The 23540-nt window shown below is 39.4% G+C and overlaps 1 protein-coding gene across 2 annotated transcripts in view; it reads right to left on the bottom strand.

The window, feature by feature from the left end:
- XIRP2 (xin actin binding repeat containing 2) overlaps positions 1-23540 on the bottom strand; it is a 74678-nt gene that overhangs the window by 4969 nt on the left and 46169 nt on the right. Inside the window, exons 4-8 of one of the 2 annotated variants that reach the window (XM_025460050.3) lie at positions 16828-16938; positions 16378-16450; positions 15323-15453; positions 5474-14684; positions 3197-3330 (exon numbers count right to left, since the gene is read on the bottom strand). In XM_025460050.3, coding sequence (XP_025315835.1) covers positions 3236-3330; positions 5474-14684; positions 15323-15453; positions 16378-16450; positions 16828-16938 — 9621 coding nt within the window. In that variant the 3' untranslated portion in view covers positions 3197-3235. The remainder of the gene's footprint in view (positions 1-3196; positions 3331-5473; positions 14685-15322; positions 15454-16377; positions 16451-16827; positions 16939-23540) is intronic. The other variant, XM_049106388.1, reaches the window with a different exon arrangement.

Below are 23540 nucleotides of genomic sequence, written 5' to 3'. Positions count from 1 at the left end.
TGATAGAGAGAGAGAGAGAGAGAGAGAGAGGCAGAGACACAGGAGGAGGGAGAAGCGGGCTCCATGCCGGGAGCCCGATGTGTGACTCGATCCCGGGACTCCAGGATCGCGCCCTGGGCCAAAGGCAGGTGCTAAACTGCTGAGCCACTCAAGGATCCCCAACCTATGAGTTTATAATTCAAATATTTTATAACTGGTTACCTCTAGGCTATGATAAGGAACCATTTCATTACACTGTTATATAAATAAATGATACATTGGTGAAGCAAGTAAATAAAGGGAAAAAGCTATGCATTTATTTTTCCTTTCCTCCACCAACTGCACTACCAGGTAACCAAAGAGTAGATGAAGGGAAGCATCTTCTGTAAAAGTATTTGAACTAATAATGAAAAAGAAAAAAGAAAATGGGAATATCAACATTTTGCAAACATCAATGAATGGATATAGACATTAAGCTTCAATATCTGCTATGATCACAAAACCAGAGGCAGCCAGACACTATGTGCTTATTCTCTTCTTGCCAACATTCCCTATGTTCTTGCAAAAGGTATCAAATCTTAGTTTACACTAGTTTCTAGATTCAGCTGACAGTCGGAAATGCAGGGGAGAAAAGGAGTATGTGAACTGCACGACTAGTGTGCAATCAGCAAATCCAGACTGTGGAAAATTCTACACGTCAGATATCTTGGGCTCTTCACAAATAAATTGCAAGGAATGAAGGAAATGGACAGAAACTCTATAGATTTAAAAGAGATGTTAAAGTTGAAAAAACTGAGCAAAACTATAGTATCTAGGAGAGCATATTTGGATTTAAAAAAACTATAAAAATGCAAGGAAGCAATGATGAAAAAGAATGCTGTTTACTCAGAGAGAGAGATAACTGGAGTTTGGGCACACGGAAGGAGCTTCTGAAAGGGCTGGCAATGTTTATTTCTTGAACTTGGTACTGGTTACAAAGTGTTCACTTTATAATCATTCATTAAGCCATACAGTTGCTTTTTCATTTTTCTATAGTTGTGGCTTTTGGTACAATAATTTTTTAAAAATATCAGTTATTAAATATTTTCGAGTCCTTGCTAAACGTCAGGCTTTACTAGGTATTGACAGTCAAACATTAACACATTTCCTACAGCTGGAAAACAATTACATTAGACGGTGTTAAGTATGGGGCAAGCACAGGGGATGCTCTGGGAGCACACAGGAGGGACACCGGATCCATATGTGGGGCTTAACGCAGGTTTCTTCATAGACATGAAGTCTCAGTTGAGGTCTGAAGAATACTGGCACATTAGTCTGGTGGAGAGGCCTGGGGAAAACTCCTATAAGGAGCGGAAATGACACTTGGGACCAGTTAGATATGAGAAAGATAATGATTTTGTGCAACTGAAAGAAGTGAAGTCTTCATGAAAACTAACATGTAATGGGAGGAAGAAGTGTTGGGAAAGGAGCTGGGACAAGATTCTAAACTGTTAACTCATAGTAAGATGCTAATATGACTTTGATAGAGGAAACCATATGTTTCAAACAAGGAAATGACCTCAGATTTACATTTTAGAAATATCATTTTCAGTACATCATGGAACATGGCATTGGGGCAAGTTGTTTTTGGTGGTGATGGAGGTAAGAGGTGGTGGAAGCAGGGAGACTAACTTGATAGAAATACTATTGCATTAGTGCAGATAGGACACTTGGAGGGTACCTGGTCTGTGGGGATGGAAAAAAGCATACAGTTCAAGAGGCTTTTATGGGACCTCCATTATAGGACTTGGTCATTGCTTGGGCATAGGGAATGAAGAAGAGGAAAGAGTCAAAGGTAACTTCATGTTCAGTCATTGAGCTAATGCTAATGTCTTTTATTGAGAGAGTATCATACAGATCATGAAGTCAAGGAAGGAATTTTGGTAGAGAGAAGATAATGGGGCATATTGAATTTGGTGTACTTATGAGAAATGTAATTGGAGATAAATATTAATAATTGAGATATAAGCATCTGAAAGAGGACAGAACTGGGCTACTGAACAGATTTCAGAGTTATTCCCCATAGATAATGATTAAAGTCATGGGAGTGGATGCAATAAACCATATATATAAAGAATACAAACAGTGATAAAAATAAATGTCCATAACAGAATTCTAGGGAACATTTCAATGATGGACAGAGAAAGAATCACCCACATAGGAGTCTGAGAAGGAAGACCCAGAAGGTAGCAGGAAACCATTATACTCTGGTGTCATGGAAACCAAAGGAAAAAAATGTTGCAACAAGGGGTGTTTGACATTGTCTATCAAAGCCAGGAAAGATATAATCTGATACACACTAGATTTAGCAAAAATAATTACAATTTCAGCATCTCAGATTATAGCTACACCAAATGCCACACTCATTAAAATTCATTTGTAACTGTGTTGATATGGTGCTTCTGTTGCACTAGAGGGGGAGGGAAACAGTATATCTTACCTGACACTGACAATACTCTACAATTATTATGATTTTTACTTAGATGAAACACCCAAACCTAGGTAAACTCCAGCCCACCATCTGATTTTGTATGTGAAGTTTTATTGGAATACACTTGGGCCTCTCAGTTTACAGCCACACTTGTTTGTTTAGTTATCTGTGGATGCTTTTGCACTCAACTAGAAGCTGACTAGTGACAGAAACAGTATGGCTTATAAAGTTGAAAAGGTTTACTATCTGGCCCTTTACAGCAAAAGTTTACTGAATCCTGATCTAAAAATTTAGATTTTAGGGGTGCCTGGCTGGCTCGGTCTCTAGAGTATGCAGTTCTTGATCTCAGGTTTTTTTTTTTTTTTCAGGGTTTTGAGTCTAAGTCCCACATTGGGCTTACTTTAAATAGGGTCAAAAATAGAATCTAGACTTTAGATAAAGTAAGAACTTAAAAAACCTGACTTGCATAGCACTTCTTGATTTTTCTTATCTCTGTGATCTCTAGGTTTGGACAAAAGGGAACTTTCTGGATTTGATCAGAAATCAGATTTCCTTTTGATATTTCAAAAGGAAAAAGGTCATGGCTATCCTGAGAAAAACATAACAGAACCTGACCACATCCCCTTTGATAGTTGTTTTAAACTCATGGCAACAAGATCTAGAAAAATCCATAGCTTCTTTTGTACATGTATGTGTATATGTACAATATCCTCCAATATTTGTGTCGCAGCCCACAAAACATTTTACCTCAGTTTACTGTTGCAGTGGTGGCATCGGAAGCAGGATTTATGAAAACTCTGCTTGTCTGCTACTAGGCACTCCATTGGATAAACAGTCTTTTGACAAAGTATACATATTTCCTTGTCTTGGGGTAGCAGCTTCTAAAAATGAAAATTCGCAGAAGTTAATATGATACTATCTTCAATCCCATTGTAAAACCCAAACAAACAACAGCATATAGACTGCTATGCAGTTAAGAAAAACCTCTAAGACTATTATCCTAATATTGCTTCTCTGGACATGAGCCTACCATCAGGTTTGAGGGTCTGGTACAATCAATATCCAACGTTTTCATTTTTTAAAGCATTCTGGAGAGATTTTTTTCAGAGTATCTACATACTTGTTAAAGCTGAGGATATTGTATTTATTTAAATATTTCCTTGATGACTTAGTGTTGACTCTGTGACATCGTTTCTTAATGTTAATACAGTGAGACTCCTGAATACATCCTGAGATGTTCAAGGCCATTTCTCCTCCGTCTAAATGGCTTTTTTGGACTCTCATGTTTGCCTTTTATACTTTTCCTACCTCTTCCCTTGCTTTAGAGTATCGATAACCACATGCTGCTGAGCTCAGGTGAACGCAGGCTCCTATAAATCACAGTAGTTATATTGCTAACCAGTGTTTAGATGGTGGTTCAAAGCTGACATAGAATTTTTACCTCATTATTTTGATCCTCACCACAATCCCACGAAACTAACAAATTAAGCTTTCATATTAGTTCTGTATAAAAGCATACATGCTCAGTGTTCTTTTTATAAATGAGTATGTATTTTAGGCCTCTGATGCTTGATTTGAACTACTAAGAGATCTCCTTTGTATTTTTTTGTTTGTTTTTGGTTCTAGTAGGACGCATATTTCTAATATAAATACTGGGTGGTTTTTGTTTCTGCATTTTCTGTATGCTTTTAGTTATCTTAACAGAAACTGAGCATTTGAAATTAATCAGACAGCTTTGCTTGATTATGCCAGAAGCAAGCACATTAACAAATCATATTAATCTGATAAACTAGATACATATGTTACAAATATGATAGAGGCAGAATTATTAGTTTCAGCAGTTTTTATTTTCGAGCTTGATATTTCTTTCAATCTGTTTATTTTTTTAAAATCTTTTTTTAAATTTATTTATGATAGTCACATAGAGAGAGAGAGAGAGAGGCAGAGACACAGGCAGAGGGAGAAGCAGGCTCCATACACCGGGAGCCTGACGTGGGATTTGATCCCGGATCTCCAGGATCGCGCCCTGGGCCAAAGGCAGGCGCCAAACCGCTGCGCCACCCAGGGATCCCCTCTTTCAATCTGTTTAGAAGGATGGACTATGCTAATGGTGCACATTAATTATGTCAAATCCTTTTATAATAAAGCCTCATTAATTATAAAAGGTAGGGAAATATAAAGAAATAAAATGTTCTCTGATGTTAAAAAATAAGTACTAAGTTTGTGTGTTTTGAATCTTCCTCCTTCTAAATATATAATCAGATTTTTAAAATATATTGTCCATGTTCACCTGTGAATGAGGCCAACCAAGCTATCATTTGGAGTTTAAGAAAGGTAAAATAAAATTAGTTTAAAGGAAAAAAAAAAAAAAACAACAACAACAGTGGCATTAGAGAATGCTAACTCCACCCAGGTTAATAACCATAATTAAATGTACAAATGGTCCAATTCCATACTCGTACTTGTGTCAAAGATATCAATCAATAAAAATCATTAAGGCACATATGAAGGGTGTAAATTGTTCCTTAGATCATTACCAGGCTGTATTGAATTCAAATGCGAATATAATTTAAGTCAGTTAAAAACACGTCAATAGTAGGTCAATAGATATTATCTAATGTTGTCTTGAGTAAGTGGATAAAACATGAACTTTTAATAAAAGTCTAAATAATGGGCATGCCACTTTTAATAAATACACAGTTATCATAACAATCATTAATACTATTACGATAACAGTTATTCTCTCTGCCACTTTACCCAAAGTCCTATTTACCTTGACAAATACGGGTCTCAATAGCCTATAGGAGGGCAGTTGTTATTTTCACACAGTGCAGGTGAGTCCTACGTTAGATGCTGTTGTAAAAAGAAAGCGGTGGGAGCAAGCGTCGCGGAGAGAGGGCCACCCTCGGCCTGGGAAGCTGTTAGCTTTGGGTTACTTTCAGACACTCCTTCAACCGCAAGTCGCCCCAGCTGGGCCCGCGGCCTCTAAGCGGGTTAGTCCGCACACCCTGCAAGCTCATTTACCGCGTCTCCATGCAGATGCCTCTGCGAGGTGGAAGGTGGCTCTGGTCTCGGTGGCCGGAGCATCTGAGGTCGCAAATCCCAGGCTTTGAAACACGTCTTCGCTCTCCTGCCACGCCTTCTGCAACTTGCTCCTGAGCTCTTTGGGAGAGTCGGCGAGATCCAAGCTGTGGCCCGCGAGCACGTCCTCATAGGTCGGAGGCGCGTGCTTGAAGTCCAGGCCGCATCCGGCGGCCCCGGGGCTGCGCGAGGCGGACGGCCCCGCGGACGGCCCCGCGGACGGCCCCACGGACGGCCCCACGGACGGCCCGCCCGCCTGCCGCTCGCGCGCCTCCGCCCCGGGGAGCTGCTCCCGTGGGGACCGCACCGCGGGGCCGCTCCCCCGCAGCTCCCGGGGGCCACCGCAGGAGAAGCCTGCAAACCTCGTATTTTCTAGGGACGTCCATCCAAATTCCTCCTTACAGAACGAGTGGCTTTCCTGCTGAATATCGTGGTCGGCTTCTCCGTTTGTGTCAAGTCTCCCGCCGGACGCGGCCGCAAAGGCGGCGCCAGCCTCCCACTCCCGGAGCCACCCGTGCGCCTCCCGCCCGAGGTCACCCGGGGGCCGTCCGGCCGCCCGGCCCGCGCACTGCACCTCCGCCCGCCCCGGCCCCGCGTCCAGGTGGACGCAGGCGGCCCCTTCCTCCCCCCGCCTGACTTGCCCCTGGGCTCCCGCGGAGGCTCCTCCGAAGGCCACGCTGATGGGAATGGTGATGCTGGGCGCCGCGTCCCTGGCGCGGGTCTCTATCTTAATCTGGCGCCGGAGCGAGGCGGGAGAGGGGATGATCTCGGACCTGCGCTCTGCCCTGGCGGCCGGGGCTGCTGCCGGACACTGGGCGGCCCCTGCGGCTAACCTGGCGGTGGCGTCTCGGAGCTTGGCCAGCTGCTCCGAGCGACCCTCGGGGACCGGGGCCGGGGCCGGGGGTGGGGGCGGGGGCGGGGGCGCGGCGCTGGCTGCACCTGGCGCGGGGGGCTCGGCCGACCCGTGAGCCTTAGGGACACGGGGCAGCTGGTCCCTGGGGGGGCTGCGCGGGCGCCGGGCGCTGGACTCGATGGTTATGAAAGCCGGGGACCTTGGGCGTGTCTTCAGGGAGCCCGCGGGGCCCTGGCTGTGGTCTGCTGGGCCGTCGGGATGCGCGGGCACGTGGAGCTGAGCCGCGGGCACGTGGGGCTGAGCTGCGGGCACGTGGGGCTGAGCTGCGGGCACGTGGAGCTGAGCTGCAGCCCCGTCTCCCCACGACGACGTCCCTCGAAGGCCCGGGGGTTGGCTCCCCTGCTCCTCGGCCCTGGAGGACACCATGGCCCCCTGGATGGTGCTCTCACAGGACACAAGCATACCCTCCACTTGAGTTTTAATTTGCGTTACTTCTTCCCTGATTTTTTCTAGATTGTTCTCCGCAGCAATGCAAACGCCACGCCGCCTGTTTTCTTCACTTAGGAGCCATCCTGGCATGACCTTTAACAGCGTCTGAAAGGCTTCAAGGCCACCTTTACCAGGCTCCGCCTCCAACTGTTGTACCCGAGACAAAATCTGTTGCAGTTCTTCACGTTTTCTCACGGATTCCAGTATATTGAGAGCACGTTTTCCATCATCCTGCTGGGATTCTTTCGCGGAGGAAAACAAAGACTTGTTGGCTGTGATCTCTTGCTTTGAATCTTTATTATGAGAAAAGACTTGTTTCTGTTGTATGCCCTTGACCTCAAGACCTTTTTCTTCTTGCAGATTATTAGACGGCTGAGGCGCTGTTATACGTTCCACTTGACTTTCAGAAGTCTGTGTTTGCTGGAAATTCCGCGTTTGTGAATCAAGCTGTACATCGGTGACCTTTTGCTTGACTACCTTCTGTGCTGATTTATTCAAATGTCCTTGTTTTCTTTCAGCTCTTAGTCTCTCTTCCTCTGGACCCATCGCTGCTGGTTCCTGATCTGTTCTTTCACTTCCTGGAGGCTTCCCACTCGCAGATTCTCTAAATTCTCTTTGCTTCTCGGGAACGATACGCAGTTTACTTCCCTGGCTTTTCCCTGGGGGGTCTGTAGGCAATGTTATTGTCACTCTTTTCTCCCTCTTGGGTAGGTGATAATATTTTTCAGCTGCCGATTGCTTATGACTATATTCGGTGCTCGTTTCAGTTTTCTCGGTTTTCTGGTGTTCCTTGCTGATGGTTTGAACGTCACAGTCGGGTTGCTTTTTACAGCTTTCATACGTGCGGTCCGTTTCATTGCATTTGTGATCTGCAGTTGGAAGCTTGATCGTTTTGACTTTGAAACTTGGAGACACTGGTTTTCTTGGGGGCAAGTGCAGCTGCTCCTCCAGACCCCTGTGTTGTGTTTGCTGCGTACTGCATTCCTGGTGCTCCTGCTTAGCTTCGTGAGCTGATATAGATCTTAACACCTCCCGTGAGCTCCGTAAAACTTCCTTTTTCATCACAGCCTTGTCTTCTGAGGCTGCTGAAACATGTTGGAGCCCCTTGGCGGCGGCTGTCACTGGTCCTGTGGTAGAAAGCTGGTCATCAGTACACACTCCTGGCACTTGAGAATGACTTTGAGGGTTTGGGTCTGGTTGAGCCAAAGTGACCCCTGACTCCGTTCCAGGGAGGGGAGCCTCCTCCTTTGTTTTCTGCAGCACTGACCTGTTTTGATTTGGGCTTCCGGTTTTGACTGTGTTGTAGCAAGAACTCTCGTGTTTCTGTCTTTCGAGCTCTTCTCTTTGTTGTCTGTACTTTTCCTCAGCAATCATTAAAGGGGTCTTAAATTTTCTCATATAAGGTTTTGGACTTTGTGGTCCTGAACCTGCTGAGAATGAATGAGATTTCAGAAGAGGCGCCATTGTTTTTTCCCTGGGTAGTGAAGTTTCTGGAACTGTCTGTGAGAGAGACCTCATAGAGTCCATAGATAACTGTTTTCGTTCATCAAGACTTCTAGATGTGCTCTGTTTCACCTCTGTGTGTTCACTGCTAGCCGCCAGTACTACTCTTTTCTGATCCGTTGAGGGAGTAATTTTACATTCCACACCTGGCAGGAAATTTTCCAGTTCAACTTTTGGGGAACTGTGATTCTTTTTGTCTTCTCTCTGTTTGGGAAATTTGGGTTTGGGGAGTGTGGGAGGTGGCAAAAGTACTCCTGATTTGCCTTTCAGGACTTTAGCCTGAGAATGAGTCTGCTGCGAACTGAAGGCTTCTTCCTGGGAGTGCTGTATGAAGGTTCCGGTGTGCTTTCCTTGAACAGAGGAGGAAAGGAGATGTGCTGGTTTACGAGATGGAGTTGGAGGAGGAAGAGGTGTTGGAAACGCTGATAGACAATCTCTTTCAGACTTCTCATCTTCTGGTGGTGGAGGAAGAGGGAGGCCTGGGAAACTTTCAAATTCAGCCTTTATCATCTCTGGGGACAGTGATGGAGGAAAACCATTTTTTTCAGGCAGCATCATTAAAGGAGGTGGAGGAGGAAGAGGAAATTCAATTTCCGATGATGCATTAGAAGGTGGAGGAGGAGGTGGAGACGGAGGTGGAAGAGAGCACTCACTTTCCTCTACATTATTTTCAGGGTTACAGTTGGTTGAGTTCAAGGACATTTCCATTGCCATTTTTAAGTCTGCGGAAGTATTTGTCTTCATGAGAAAGTCCTGGCTCCTCAGATGAACGTCAGCCTGCTTTTTGTCAGTTGCTTTAAATTTACTGTGGTTTTTGGGGGAGACTTTCACTTCTGTTATATTTGCTATGTCTTGCTCCACAGGCAAAGTCGGTTGAGGGTTCATGTTCTTTTTCTTCATATCTTTATGAGAACATTGTATTTCTTGCTTTAACAAGGTTTGCTTCTGGAAGTCCTCTGAAACTTCATAAGTTTTCCCAACTGTCTTATTGACTGGCCCCTGGGTTGGAATGGGCCTAGGGCTTTGTGTATCTGTTGGTATTTTCAGGTTTGGGGTACTTCTAGGACTCTTTACAGAGAAAGACTCAGTCTTCTGGTGGTCATTCCTCACTTTGCAAGTTTGAGTCTGTTGCCTTCCCACTCTTTTATCGATAGATTGAGTAGAGTGAAAGACAGCATCCTTCTGTTCTCTCACAGTCTCTGATTCCTCAGTTTTTAGATATTCCTTAGCTGACACAGTTGAGGTCAACTGTCTGCTCATATGCTCATCACTACGATGCTGCTCTGTTGTGGTATCAATCCGGACACCCATTTTGTCCCCCGATTCCAACACATTTTTAATAGCGTTGTGGTGTGAATTAGATAGTCTTCTAAGGCTTTTCTCAAGGGCATCATTGTTTTGTTCACGATCTATGACAATCTTTACAGTGCCTTTGGGGGCCTTTGGAAGAGTGACTTCAGTTCTTTTTTCTATTAAGTTCCCGTGACAAGATTTGCCTGTGGTTTGATCTGCTCCCCCTTGCCACCTGGCCACTGGCTCAAATGGTCCTGGTCTTGGCTGAAGAACACTTTTTGTGTCCCTCTGGACAGCCAGCTGATGAATCATTTTCTGTTCTTCTGAAGATCCTCCCATCACACTTTTCACATCTTCTTTCATTACACCTTTTTTATCCACCTCTTTGAAAGCTCTCTGGGCTTCTTTCAGATTCCTTAATGATATTTCAAGGTCATCTCGGATAAGCTCCTTTTTCAGAATTTCTGTTCTTGTGCTTGCAGTCTTTTCAAGGCATTCAATAGCTTTCTCGATGTCACCGGGGATGGCATTGGGCTGTTTAGATTCTCTCCATTGGTGGCTTGATTCCCTAAGTGACTTGAGTGTGGTCAGCATGTCACCTTTTATAGTTTCTTCTGTTTTAGCCACTGTTTTCTGATTTATGGCCTGGCTGAGGGAATTTAGGGTTGATTGCAAATCACCTTTGATAATTTCTTCTTTGGGTGTCTTGCAAAATGTAGTTTGAGGCTCTGTCATAAAAACCTTAACTGTGTTCTGCACATCTCCTGGGATGATGTCAGCCTCATTAACAGTACGTCCCACCTGAGACTGCCTTTTCTTTAGTAAGAGTTTTGTGCCCTCCACATCGCCACCAATTATTTCTTCCTCTCCTTCTTGTTTCCTAGCTGTCAGTGTTTCATTTGACCCTTCCTGCAGTTGTTTAAGATAATCCAAAGCTCCAGTCTCTATGCATGTTGTGAAAAACTGAACATTTCCCCTCTCAGAAGCATCGATTTTCGCCCTTTCGGATATCTTATTGTTCGATATGGAAGACAGCAAATTGTGAATGGTACGTTTTACGTCACCCCCTATTACTTCTTCACGCTTAATTGTGTCACCAGTGTTTTCATGAAGAAGACAATAGATAGTCATATTAACATCTCCTCTTTCATCTTCCTGAATTAAGATGCCTTTCTTTACAGACCTGTCCTCAGAGAACAGGTTTTTTATTGCTTGTTGGACATCACCACTCACTATTTCTTCTTTTTCAGCATGAAATTCTGTTGATCGGTTTAATAATTGAGTTTTGGTCAAATTAACGTTGCCCTTCTCTTCTTCACTAACCCAAATCTCCCTTCTTGTGCAGTCTCTTTTTGAAAGTAGGTTCATTATTATATTTCTGAGATCAACCCTGATAATTTCTTCTTTCTGTATCTCGGGAGATGCTTGATTCATTAACTTGTATTTTGCCATTCGAACATCCCCAACTTCACCAGCTTCAATGATGATTCCAGGAGCCTCAATGACTTTTTGAGAGTAGAGTTCTTCTAATGTTTCCTTAATGCTCTTGCCAATAATTTCTACCTTCTCTACTCTACTTTCATTGAATTCGTGAAGGGGTGTGGTTTCAAAGAGCCATGTAGTTGTCTTGACATCAGAAGGAGGGATTTCCTCCTTGATGACTTTTGTGGTGCTTTCGTCGGCTTCCCTAATAGAATCCAAAGTTTGATTTTCAAAAAGCCATACCGCCTGCTTAACATCACCTTTCTGCATATCTTCCTGGGTAACTGTTTTGATGTTTTCATATTCTGACCCTTCTCCTCTCAGCTCATCTATGGTGTGGGTTTCAAATAGCCAAGTGGATGTTTTAACGTTGCCCTTTTGTATTTCACTGACACTTACTGTTCTTACATAAGTATTCTTACCACTGTTTTCAGACTCAAAAAATTGTCTACCTGCCTTTACATCCCCACCTTGAATATAGTCCACAGTGAGCATAGCATCACGTGATTCTTCTGAAATCTGATCCAGTGGCTGGGTTTCAAATCTGTATCTGACAGAACTAACATCTCCCTTCTGAATGTCTTCTTGTGTGACAGATTTAATAACATATACAGTCTCTGACTGATTAATTGAGTCTAGTGGTTTTGTTTCAAAAAGCCACCTCGTTCCTCGTACATCTCCATGAATCACCTCTTCTTTTTTAACTGTTGTCACTTCATGATAATAGCCTTCTCGATCTTGAATTGCATAGAGTGGCTGGGTTTCAAAGAGCATTCTGTAGCTTTTTACATCACCCTTCATTACTTCTTCAGTAATTGTTTTCTTGGTGCTGATACAGTCAGATTCTTCTTTAATCTCATCTAAAGAAAAAGTCTCAAAAATAAAGCACCCCTTTCTTACATCCCCACCTTGTACGTCTGTCACTGTCTTAACTAATTCGTCACCTTCGTGGTTCTCTTTTATCATATCAATTGGTTGGTTTTCAAAAAGCCACCTACAATTTAAAACATTGCCTTTCTGAATATCTTCAGTCTTTAGGGCTTTGATCTTTTTCAAAACTTCCTCTGAACTGGAACTTATGGAATCTAAAGGTTGGTTTTCAAATTTATGCCGCATGCTGGAGACATCTCCAGCTTGGATATCCATTTCCACGGCCTTGATTTCTTTTCCTTCCTCTCCTTGTATGCTGTCCAAATTTTCTGTCTCAAAAAGAAAACATGCCGTACGAACATCCCCACCTTGGATCTCCTCCTGTTTTACAGTTTGCAATTTGGTGGTTGCTTCAGAGTCATCCTTTATGGTATCAAGTGGCTTAGTTTCAAAGAGCCAGGTACAGGCTTTGACATCTCCCTTGTGAATTTCTTCACTGCCAGTCATTAATGAAACTTTTTCATAAAGAGACTCCATTGGTTGGGTTTCAAAAAGCCACCTGCAAGTTTTGACATCCCCTTTAACAATATCTGTCACTTGTTCAGTTTTACTTTCTACTTCTTCCATATTACTAAAATATTTAATCGAATCAAGAGGTTGGGTTTCAAATAGCCATTTAGCAGATTTCACATTTCCGGTCTGTATTTCTTGAGCAGATATTCCTCTGATTATCTGGAATTTATGAATGCTTTCATCAAACTGGTCAATGGGCCTTGTTTCAAAAAGCCACCTACAACTTCTTACATCACCTCTTAGGATTTCTTCTTGCTGCACTGTCTTGACTTGATGATATTTTCCAAGGTGATCTTGAATGGCATAAAGTGGTGTTGTTTCAAAAAGTGATTTGTTTAACTCTACAGCCCCTCTTGTGACTCCTTCCACCTCTATTTTATGTGATGCATCAAACTTAATTAAATTGTTTGATTCAAAGATGTGTGTGAAATTCTTTACATTTCCTCTGTCAACTTCTTCAAGTTTCACTGTTCGTATGTACTCTTTTTTATCTTCTCTAATGTCTTCCAGAGGTTGGGTTTCGAAAATCCATTTTTGGTGTCTAACGTCTCCCTTTTCTTCCTCAGAGGCAGTGATTTTTTGAAGTTTTCCCACATCAGGACTATCTTTTAAAGCCTCTATCGGAAGTGTTTCAAATAGATGCTTAGTAGTTTGTACATCACCCCCTATTATCTCTTCAGATCTTAGAGGCTCTGTATCAGGAACATCTTTTAGAATGTCTAATGGCTGTGTTTCAAACATCCAACACTTTCTGGAGACATCTGTACCTATTATTGTTTCCTTTTCAATGATGACCTCTTCTGACTCTTCTTTGATTTTTTCCAAAGGTTGAGTTTCAAATAACCACTTTGCCCTACTCACCCCACCTTTGACATTTTCTTCCATAGATATTCCTCGGACAACTTTAATTTCTGTGATATCCTTGTTAATTGTGTCCAAGGGCTGTGTTTCAAACATCCAACGTGCTGTTCTCACATCTCCTTTTTCAACGTCTTCTCTGTGAACAGTTTTAATTTCTAGCATTTGACCTAAGCCATCTCTAATAACATATAATGGTTGAGTTTCAAAAAATTTTATACTTCTCTTAACATTTCCCTTAATTTCTTTGAGCTCAGACCTGAGTTGTAGTAGGTGAACTTCATCCACTGAATGAAGCTGTCCAAGCTGATCCAGATGTTGAGTTTCAAACATATATCTCACAGTCTTGACATCCCCACCAGTTATGTCCTTTGTGGCAGTTACCATTGATTCTTCTTGATGCATTTTATTCATTGAGTCTAATGGCTTTGTCTCAAACATCCACCGGGCAGTGCGGACATCTCCTCTGGCTAGCTCAGGAATTTTCTCAGCATTTTCTTCAGTGCCAGAAGAATGATCCCCCAGAGTATCTATGGGCTGAGTTTCAAACATCCATGTGGTATATTTCACATCACCACCAGCAATAATTTCTTGACCAGCAATGCCCTTATTGATGTTATCTTCATCTGGAGAGCCATTGTTGATGGAATCTAAAGGCTGATTCTCAAAGATCCATCTCATGGACTGCACCTCCCCCTTCAGAATTTCATCCCACTCCAAGTGTTCTCTTTCTGAGTTCAGAGTTTTTTGAGAACTGTCATTTGTATTTTCAAAAACATACCGGGCTTGTTGCACATCTGCTGAAACTGAGCTCCCTGAGTTCACTTGGCTAGAGACAATTTCAGAAACCTCACTGATATAATCTTTTTCTAAGTTTTTTCTTAACTCAGGATGTATGTGTTTATATAAACGGTTTAATTCATACAGATTTCTTTGCTTAGAATATAATTCTTTCGGTACTAGTGGTATTCTAGGAGGGTTGGGGCATTCAGGGGACTGGGAAAATGCTGTCACATCTACTGGAGTTTGAAATATATCAGGTGGGGGAGGAGGAAATTCTTCTGTCTTTCCCATAGGAGTCGCATTAACTTGTACCAGAGTTGAGGAAGAGGCACCGTGGTCACTATGTTTTGTGCTTGATGTTTCCTTCCTCTGGCTGGTAGATGTGCAGGAAGTGGAAGAGGTACTCACAACTGATGATGGTTTTAAAGTCTCTTCAGATTCACTTATGATCTTTAAGGGAAAGAAAGTCAAAGCTTATAAAAACGGGTATAGTGGTGAAGACTTCCTAGGTACTGCCCCTCACCTGTCCACCTGCTATGACATCTCCTTTGGAAATAACAGGTAATAGACTCCTTTGAGAGACCTATCTGGGAGCAATATTTAGTGTTTGTTACTGTCTTTTTTTATAATTCATTGCGCTTTCAGCGTTATATTCCCCATTCAATACATCAACAGCTCAGTACTTTAACATTTTCACATAATCTTGATTGTTCTTCCTCCTTTACTTAATATGCTATGCTGAGTAATCTAGAGGGAAGCAATAAAAGTCTTAAAGTACTTTTGAGAGTTGTTTTGTTTTCCTTGGAATTTTAAGCAGAGTATCTGACATTTAAAATTGACTTTATTATTTTATCTAATGCTAGCTATTAAACTTTAGAGCACATATAATTTTTTCATTTTTTTCTTATGAGAAAAGTTCTAACTCCATTGCTTTTCTCATGTAGAATAATATCCTCCTTATGGAACAGAAAAGTACTGGCTCAGGATTTAGTTGGAAAACCACATCAAACATTCAATAATTTGAAAATGCTACGCATTTGTATCTGGCTTTTCACTTAAAATGTTTCTATGTAGAGAAATTGTCTTACTTTAATCTGCTTGGCTGGGGTCATCTCTTTGTCAGAATAAAGGACCTTTTCCTGGGCAGACTTTTCAAACTGCTCTTTTAAAAACTTAGCTGAAACCTTCGGGATTTCTTCATCCTCAGCTGTATCAATGACTGCAAACAGAAAAGAATACCAGGGATGTTATGTAACGAATAACCATGATGCTTGAGAAGGAAACTAATGCTATGGGAAACTTCTCACAATATATGTTAAATAAAAAGGTTCAAGGTACAAATGTATATATATGGCACTCTTTCATTATGTAAGTTAGTATATGTCAAGAAATATTGGAAGAACCGTGGGGAGTCATAGTGATGGGATTGTTGTTTAATTGTATATATTTCTCAAGTTTTCCACAAGCATGTTTTATTTTCATGCTTAGGAAAAATAAAAGTTATAAAACAAGAAAGGAACAGCACAAGAACAGAAAAGGAAGACCTACTTCCTTTAGGAAAACCAAAATAAAACCAAAATACAGATAGGGTCAAGTAATGATAGGGTCGCAATTGGCTTAAATCTCCTCTTTTAGCTCTTCAAGGCAACAAAGCTTCTCATTCCCCTCTTATAGTCAAGACAACCTGTATGGGTCTTATGCAAACTCTCACAGATTTGTCTGTAGTTTAATCTCATATCTTTAGGTTGAAAAAACTGTATATAGAAATGTTTAAATCTGTTATTAAAAGAAATACAATCTAGGAAACATTTCTGTTCTCAGAGAGCTTGTTAAACATTAAGTTTTATTCTAGGTCCCTACGGCAAAAAGCAATTCAGAGGTGGCTGGCGTATCACCTTCTAGGCTTTTAGGATGAATTCATAAGGCTGATGGGCAGTGAACTATTTTAGAAGCTTATTGCATCCATTACCACACACAGAACCTAATTATATATAGAAATACTACTCTGTCCCCTTTGGGACCATGAGTCACAGTTACTAAATTTACTTAGTGGGAGGGATTGTGCTTTGGAAGGCTTCCATTCAAACACAGATATATCAGCAGGAGAAAGGTATATTGGGGTCAAATAATAACAGATTCTCACCTGTTTCTTGAACATACTGATGGAACTGAGAAGCTTGGCTTCTTTCCTCAGTGTGTTTTTCAAGATGAGAGGCCTATGTTTTAAACAAACAGTTGTCTTTAAGAAGTCAGTTATTTTAGTATTATGCATATATTTTTCATTTCACAATGATTTTCATTCAAGACTCCAACAAACACTAAGAGATGCTAATTGAACTTCTATCCCTTATTTTAATGCATGGGCTCACGCTATAACAGAATATATATGAATAAACATCTAAAATGCACTCATATTTTTATGGTGCTCATCTTATTTTTCAAAGAACATCAGTTCCAAAGTGAGGAAATAGACACTGATATGTATTGATAGTAAACACATAAAGGACATTAAAAGCAATTGCTTATAATGAGGTCAGAATTTCCACACAGCTCTGTAAACTGTTTGGAAAGTATTGTCTTTTTAAGTAGTTACCATTTCTGTTCCAAGAACATCACTTTTGTGTGCTTTGGAAGCTTCTTGTTCAATTCTTTCCATTGCCTGGCTGCTTCTGGAAATGTCGACCTGACTGCTGTGGATTACCTCCTGAAAATAAATGAATGAAGAAATATACAATGTTTTAAGAAAAGTCTGAAAATTTTAACTGTTTTATTAATGCAATCTTAGTGACAGAGTCTTCTGAAAAAGGTTAAAGTTTCTCAGTGTATTAGTTTTCTTGGCCGCTATAACAAATTATCACAAACTTAGTGGCTTGTAACTGCACAAACTTAATAGTTTACAGTTCTGTACGTCAGAAACCCTGACTGGGGGTGTTGACAGGTATTAAAAGGTATGTATTCCTTTCTGCAGCCTCTAGGGGAGAATCTATTCCCTTGCCTTTTGCAATTCTAGAGACTGCCCATTTTCCTTGGCTCATGGCCCCACTCTTCTATCAAGCTGAAGTTTTCTCACACTGCCATCTCTGATTCTCTCTTCCAATTCCCTGTTCCATTTTTAAGGAAGCTTGTGATTACATTGGACCAATCTGGATAATCCAGGATTCCCTGTCAGAAGGTCAGCTGATTAGTAGCTATAATATTATTTGCAATCTTAATTCTCCTTTGCCATGTAACTTACATATTCATAGATTCTGGGAATTAGGACATAGATATCTTCAGGAGCTATTATTCAATCTATTACCCTTAGTAAGCTGCAATATGAGAAAGATGAACGTCAAAAGGAAAATGTAAGTCTTGATGAAAAATAAATATATTTTGTTGTTTATAAGCCAACTTTTCATGTTATAGAAAGACATTCCAGTCTTCAAGTTGGCCACCTAGTTTGATGACACATCCAGAGTTCAAATGAAGACTATAGGGGAGCCTGGATGGCTCGTTGGTTGAGCATCTGCCTTCAGTTCAGGTCATGATCCCAGGGTCCTGGGATCAAGCTTCACAACCGGCTCATCATTCTGTGGGAAGCCTGCTTCTCCCTCTGCCTCCTTCTCCTTCTGCCTGCCACTCCCTCTGCCGGTGCTCTCTCTCTCTCCCCCTCTCTCAAATAAAATAAATAAAATCTTTAAAACAAAATCAAACCAAAACAAAACAAATGAAGACTATAACCATTAAGTATAACCAATATAAACAGACCATATTACGTTAGTGTGTATCTCTCTCTCTCCACACATGGGGCTACTTTTGATTTTGGTTAATTGATTTAGGTGACCCTGGCTGAACTGAATGCTTTGAAGACCCTGTTTATTTTGGTGATCCAGTCCTGCTCTTACTATAGGATGTGATCTGATACAAATATATGATTGATTGGTTGGTTGGTTGATATGATGAGTCAGTTGGCATATTACTAAAAATCTTAACATCAAAAACTGAGGATGTGAAGAGATTACTCTTTAAGAACACATGAATTTGAAGTCGTTTGAAGTTGGGAGTTCACTTTTATCTTGATATCTACTTGACCATCAAACACTATTTTTGAGATCTGATTTTTAAAAAATTTGTCTTTGTAGAGAATAGTCAGGTGAACAAAGATCCATTATTATTCATCAAATAGGAGCACTATTTCTGTTTTACAGAAAGTTAAATAGTTTGACTATTTAAGAGTTTGACTATTTTAAAGTTTAAAATTAATTGAGACCTTGACTTGTTTTTTTTTGTTTTTGTTTTTTTGCTAGTGGACTTGTAGTGTGTGGCTTTTTCCTCCTAAGGTTATTTGGTATACAGGGTAAAACTTCTGATTAACCAAGAGGCAGTAGACATCTACTTAGAGATAGATATACAGTATGGTCTGATCTTATACTTTTCTAAGAAGGAGAATTAAGAAGAAAAGTTGACATCTTCCTAAAAGTTCTACAGAGAATTGAAGGCAAAATGTATGTTTATACTTTAGAATGTAGATTATATTTTATTGGATGTATTAGTTACCCAGATATCCTTTTACAATGTATACGTATATCAAATCATCATGATGTATATTTTAAATATTTTATAATGTTAACTATACCTTAACCAAGCTGAAAAAAATGTAGATTGTATCTCATTAAACTGAAGACCAGTATAATCTTTTTCTCTGAAGCAGAATGGTTTTCTAGAATGAGTTAATAATCCAGATACATAAAATAATAGTTAATAAGATGCTTGACACACGATTTGTGCTAAGAAAAAGTTTACTTAATGAGTGGATGACTAAAATAGCAAACTTCCATTAAAAAATGATTTTCATTTGATCTTCTATTTGCCAGGGAAGGTCCTAGAAATGGGATGGAACAATGAGTGAGCCAGCCATGGACTTTACTTTCTCAGGAGGGAGTATAGAAAATAAATAATCCATATCCTTTCCTTTAAGTTCAAATAATCAAAATCTAATTTAATAGGAAGCGTTACATAATCAAGTTTTATTTGAGGATATCAGTAACATTAGGCTGTAGGGAACAATAACAATCACTGAAGACTACAAATAGAGAAAAGGCATGAGCACAAATAACAACTCTTTCCGTGATAACTGTTTACAACTGTGACAATTTTTCCATCTATAAAGATATGATGGAAATATTTTCTGATATGATACTTTCTTATGATACTGATTAAACAAACAATGAAAGAGCTAAGGACAGTTTGAACCTGATCCCACTTTACCAAGATCCTTATTGAAGGGTACCATGATCATTACCATGGAATCATATCTCTACTTAGAATTCCATGTGACAAGCTATGGTGCAGAGACATGCTTATTTGGCTCAGTTGGTGTTTTTAAATTTGGAACTAATTAATACCTACAAAAATCAAAATTCCTCCCTGCTTTTGTAACCTTGGAAGATTTGACCACACTGGGTTCATATTCCAACATGTGAGTTGCTTGCCGGAACAAAGTAGTGGCCAAACTTTTTAGTTGGGACACGTACTTTTCAGTCGATCACTGTTCCCATCATTCACAAATAAGTAACAAATAAGTGGACATGTTTAAAAAAACCTGCCTGGAACCTATAGAAATTTTGGTTTCTTATACATGCTGCTAACCATCAGGCTGAAAGAACAGAGTTAGTGATTTGAATCTGTATGTTCAGAAAGACAAATGCAAACATTGGGAGTAACAAACATTAAGTAAATGTATTTTTGACATATTTTGAAAGTTATCATTTTCTGGGCACACTATACTGAATATGTATCTACTTGAGTAAAAACAATCCATGCCTGTCAGATCTAAATATATTTTCTTGTAGGAGATGACACAGCATAAACAGTACGAGGGTACATAAATTTTGTTTAGAGTTGTAAGTTTCTACTTATGTGCTACTACTAAATAGAACTGTAATTGCTACATTAGTTTGGTATGTAAGTGTCAATACATCAATTTTACTGCCCCCAGGTTGCTGTAATTTATATAAAATCTGTCTTAAAATATGCCAAGATTTTATTTCTGTCATTATTGTGTTTCATATTTTGCAACTAGTTTTGTTTGGATTTTAAATCAGACTTTCATTCTTCTCAATTACTGGTGTCTACAAAGTATAGGGATAGGTAAAAGGATGGATCAGGATAATGCTTAGGAGAAATCAAATTATACGAATAAAATGTAATAAAGAATTCTGGCAAGAACACCATCCATGAATTCACTCAAAACAATTAATAAAATTGGTTCTTGAATATTAAATTCATATATAGCTCTGGCTGCAAGAGTCAAAATGCAGTTTCGTTCACAAGTTGTATCAACCAGGAGTCAGAAACAGGGACTTTGTACTAACTTTCTCCTCTATTAGGTATGTCATAATCTTGGGTAAGTCACTAACTCACACTTAAACTTTTTTTTTTTTATCTCATTCATCCATTTATAAAAAGTAAAACAGATGATATGTGTGCTCTAATATTGGAATCTAAAGGAAAGGATGTGGCACGATTGAAAGTAATATGATGTTTGTATAGCTCTCACCAATCTGATGTCAGTGCATAAATTAGGCAATCTATCCTTGATATATACTTCTAAGGAGATTTCTCCAGCACAGCAAAGACTTCACATTCTACTTACCCAATTTGCCATTGTTATTATCATTATAGGAGAAGGCATTGTACATTTCTACCAATAAAAATTCAAACTCATTCTAGCACAATGAGTAATGAAAGAATAGGACCAACTTTTTTTATGGTGACCCACTATTAGTGTGACTCTTAGAAGTATACCCAATAGGAAAAAATGTCATAAAACAGTAGAATAGTACATGATAACTGTTTCACTAGAGTGGAAAAACAGTTCATGCTCAATGCCAATAATTCAGCTGTTTTACCTATCACTAATCTCATTTTTAATAAAACTAGAAATAGTTATGATGTGTTAATGCTATTTGCTTCTTTGTCAAACAGACATAAATAATACCAAAAAATGTGCTATTTATGTTAGCAAAACTGTCAGCAGATTCAAAGTTTGAAAGAATAAACAGTTCTTTCTTTTAAGTGATGAACAATGATTTCTGGTTAATATATTGTGTTTCTCTAGATTTGGTTATATTCAAATTCAAACATGTTTGTTTTGCCATTGGTTTCTTTAAAACATTTAAAAAAATAATTTACAGTATAAAGTTTGATTTTCCTAGGGTTTAAACTTCAGGTTAAGGTTTTTTACATCACTATGGACTTTTGAAGTCATGGCTCAGAAGTTATTTTCTGTTTGAAACCTTTCCTGACTTTTCTATAGAAATTTACCTATACCTGCTTTTTTTGTTGTTGTTGTATTCCCATCCTGTCAGAACACATCTTTATTTAAACCTCTTTAACTGAACTCATGCATTCTCAAATCTCAGTGTTTAGCATCCTGGCAGATAGTTGATGACTCCTCCCCGCCACCCCACCCCCAGCCTTAAATATCAAGGAGTAAGTGCATGGGCAAATTTTTTCCAAGAGTGTGAAAATTTTGTGATTTTAAATCTAGTTTAAAAATTGAAATTCTAAAATGTTTCCACATAATCCTATGGTTTTATTTTTTAGTCTTTTAGCTAACAATCTTTGATACTGAACATTTCATAATTGGTCAGTGGAATTATTGAAGATAATGTGTATAACAATAATGTGTTGATCACTTTACAAAGTGTTTTCTGAAAGAGGCCTTTGACAACATTGCAAGGGGTCAGAACATCTATGGATGAATATGGGCAGTGCTGTGATGCTAGGAGTAATTGGCATCATCACAGGGAGGAGAAGGCTGAGCCAAGAAACCAAAAAATGCACAAAGACAACAAATATACACAAAGGGAAAAACACCTTTCAAAATAAAAAAATATATTTCCAATAGCCTTTCTATAAAAAGATCTACATGGTGCTGGGGCACCTGAGTGTCTCAGTTGATTAAGTGTCTGCCTTTAGCTCAAGTCATAATCCCAGGGTCCTGGGATGGAGCCCCAAGGCTGGCTCCCTACTCAATGGGAAATCTGCTTCTTCCTCTTCCCCTGCCCCTCCTCCCTGCTCATGCTCTTTCTCTATCTCAAGTAAATAAATAAAACCTTAAAAAAAGATCTTCATGGTGCTAAACAGACTAGTTTGTATTTTTTAAGTGAATTAGTATTCATTGAGTTGAAATTGAAGTGTTGTCAAGCATCATCTAGAAACAGCAGAATGCATTGAGCAGAATTACTATGACATGAAGAAATTAAATTGAGATATTTATGATGACAATGAAAGACAATACTTTATCCTAACTTTTAGTTTACACAAATAGGGAAAGATATCAAGGGAGAAAGGAATCAAGGCAATAACTCACTATACTCGGAAATGAAGCCTCCAATTTTATTCAGCTCAATAGTAAAGCTATGAGCACGTACTAGTTGGATTGTCGGATCCAAAGAGACTGATGATGCAAAACATTGAACAACATTTTAAAAGGCAAGGTAGTGACATTTTCCTTTGAAATCATTGCATCCCTAAACATGAGTGATCTTATATAGATTCACCTATGGATTTATTCAACCAACAGCTCCTGAATACCAACCATCTCAATCACATTGTGTTAGGCATGTCCCTGTTGTTTTAATAAAAGTTTCTATAATTATATCTCAGTCCACTTAAATGCCTAGCAATCATGTATCTATCCATCTGTCTATCTCTGTATCTGTGCAATATATAAAATTATATACATATATATTTAATGAAATAAAAAAGTTCAGCTTGAAATTCTCTTAAGGCAAGATTTGTAATAAATACAGATACATGAATTATGTAGCTTCACTACATAAATCTCTGGGAGAAGTATTATCATTCAATTAATTTCAACTTTTTTTCACTGAAAATAATTATGCTTTGGTCACATTTAGCTACAAAGAACAAAACTTATCTTTTCTAATAAAAATATTTAATTTAAACGTGGAAATATTTTTTGCTTCAAAAAGGTTTTTGAATAAGAAACATCAGCTTTAGCTGCTAGAACTCTGACTGTCCTCATCTTTCCCCAAAATTTTATTTATAGAGCCATAACCCTGCGTCCAGAAATGCTGAAGATTCATAAAAAGAACATATAAAAGATGCACTCTCAACTGCGCCATCAAACATATTAGTTATATAAATAACAATATTTATTTGACAAACTAAAAAAGCAGGACATATAGAAACATTCAATTTGCAGTAAAGGATGCCTTCTAGAAGTTTTATGTAGATGCGTCTTAAAGATTGACATATGTATGCAATATTTCAATCCAACATAGACATAAAGCATCT

Source organism: Canis lupus, chromosome 36 (assembly GCF_003254725.2).
Source record: "Canis lupus dingo isolate Sandy chromosome 36, ASM325472v2, whole genome shotgun sequence".
Lineage (NCBI taxonomy): Eukaryota > Metazoa > Chordata > Mammalia > Carnivora > Canidae > Canis > Canis lupus.
The sequence above is the reverse complement of the archived record's forward strand: the minus strand, read 5'-3'. Positions and strand labels throughout refer to the sequence as shown.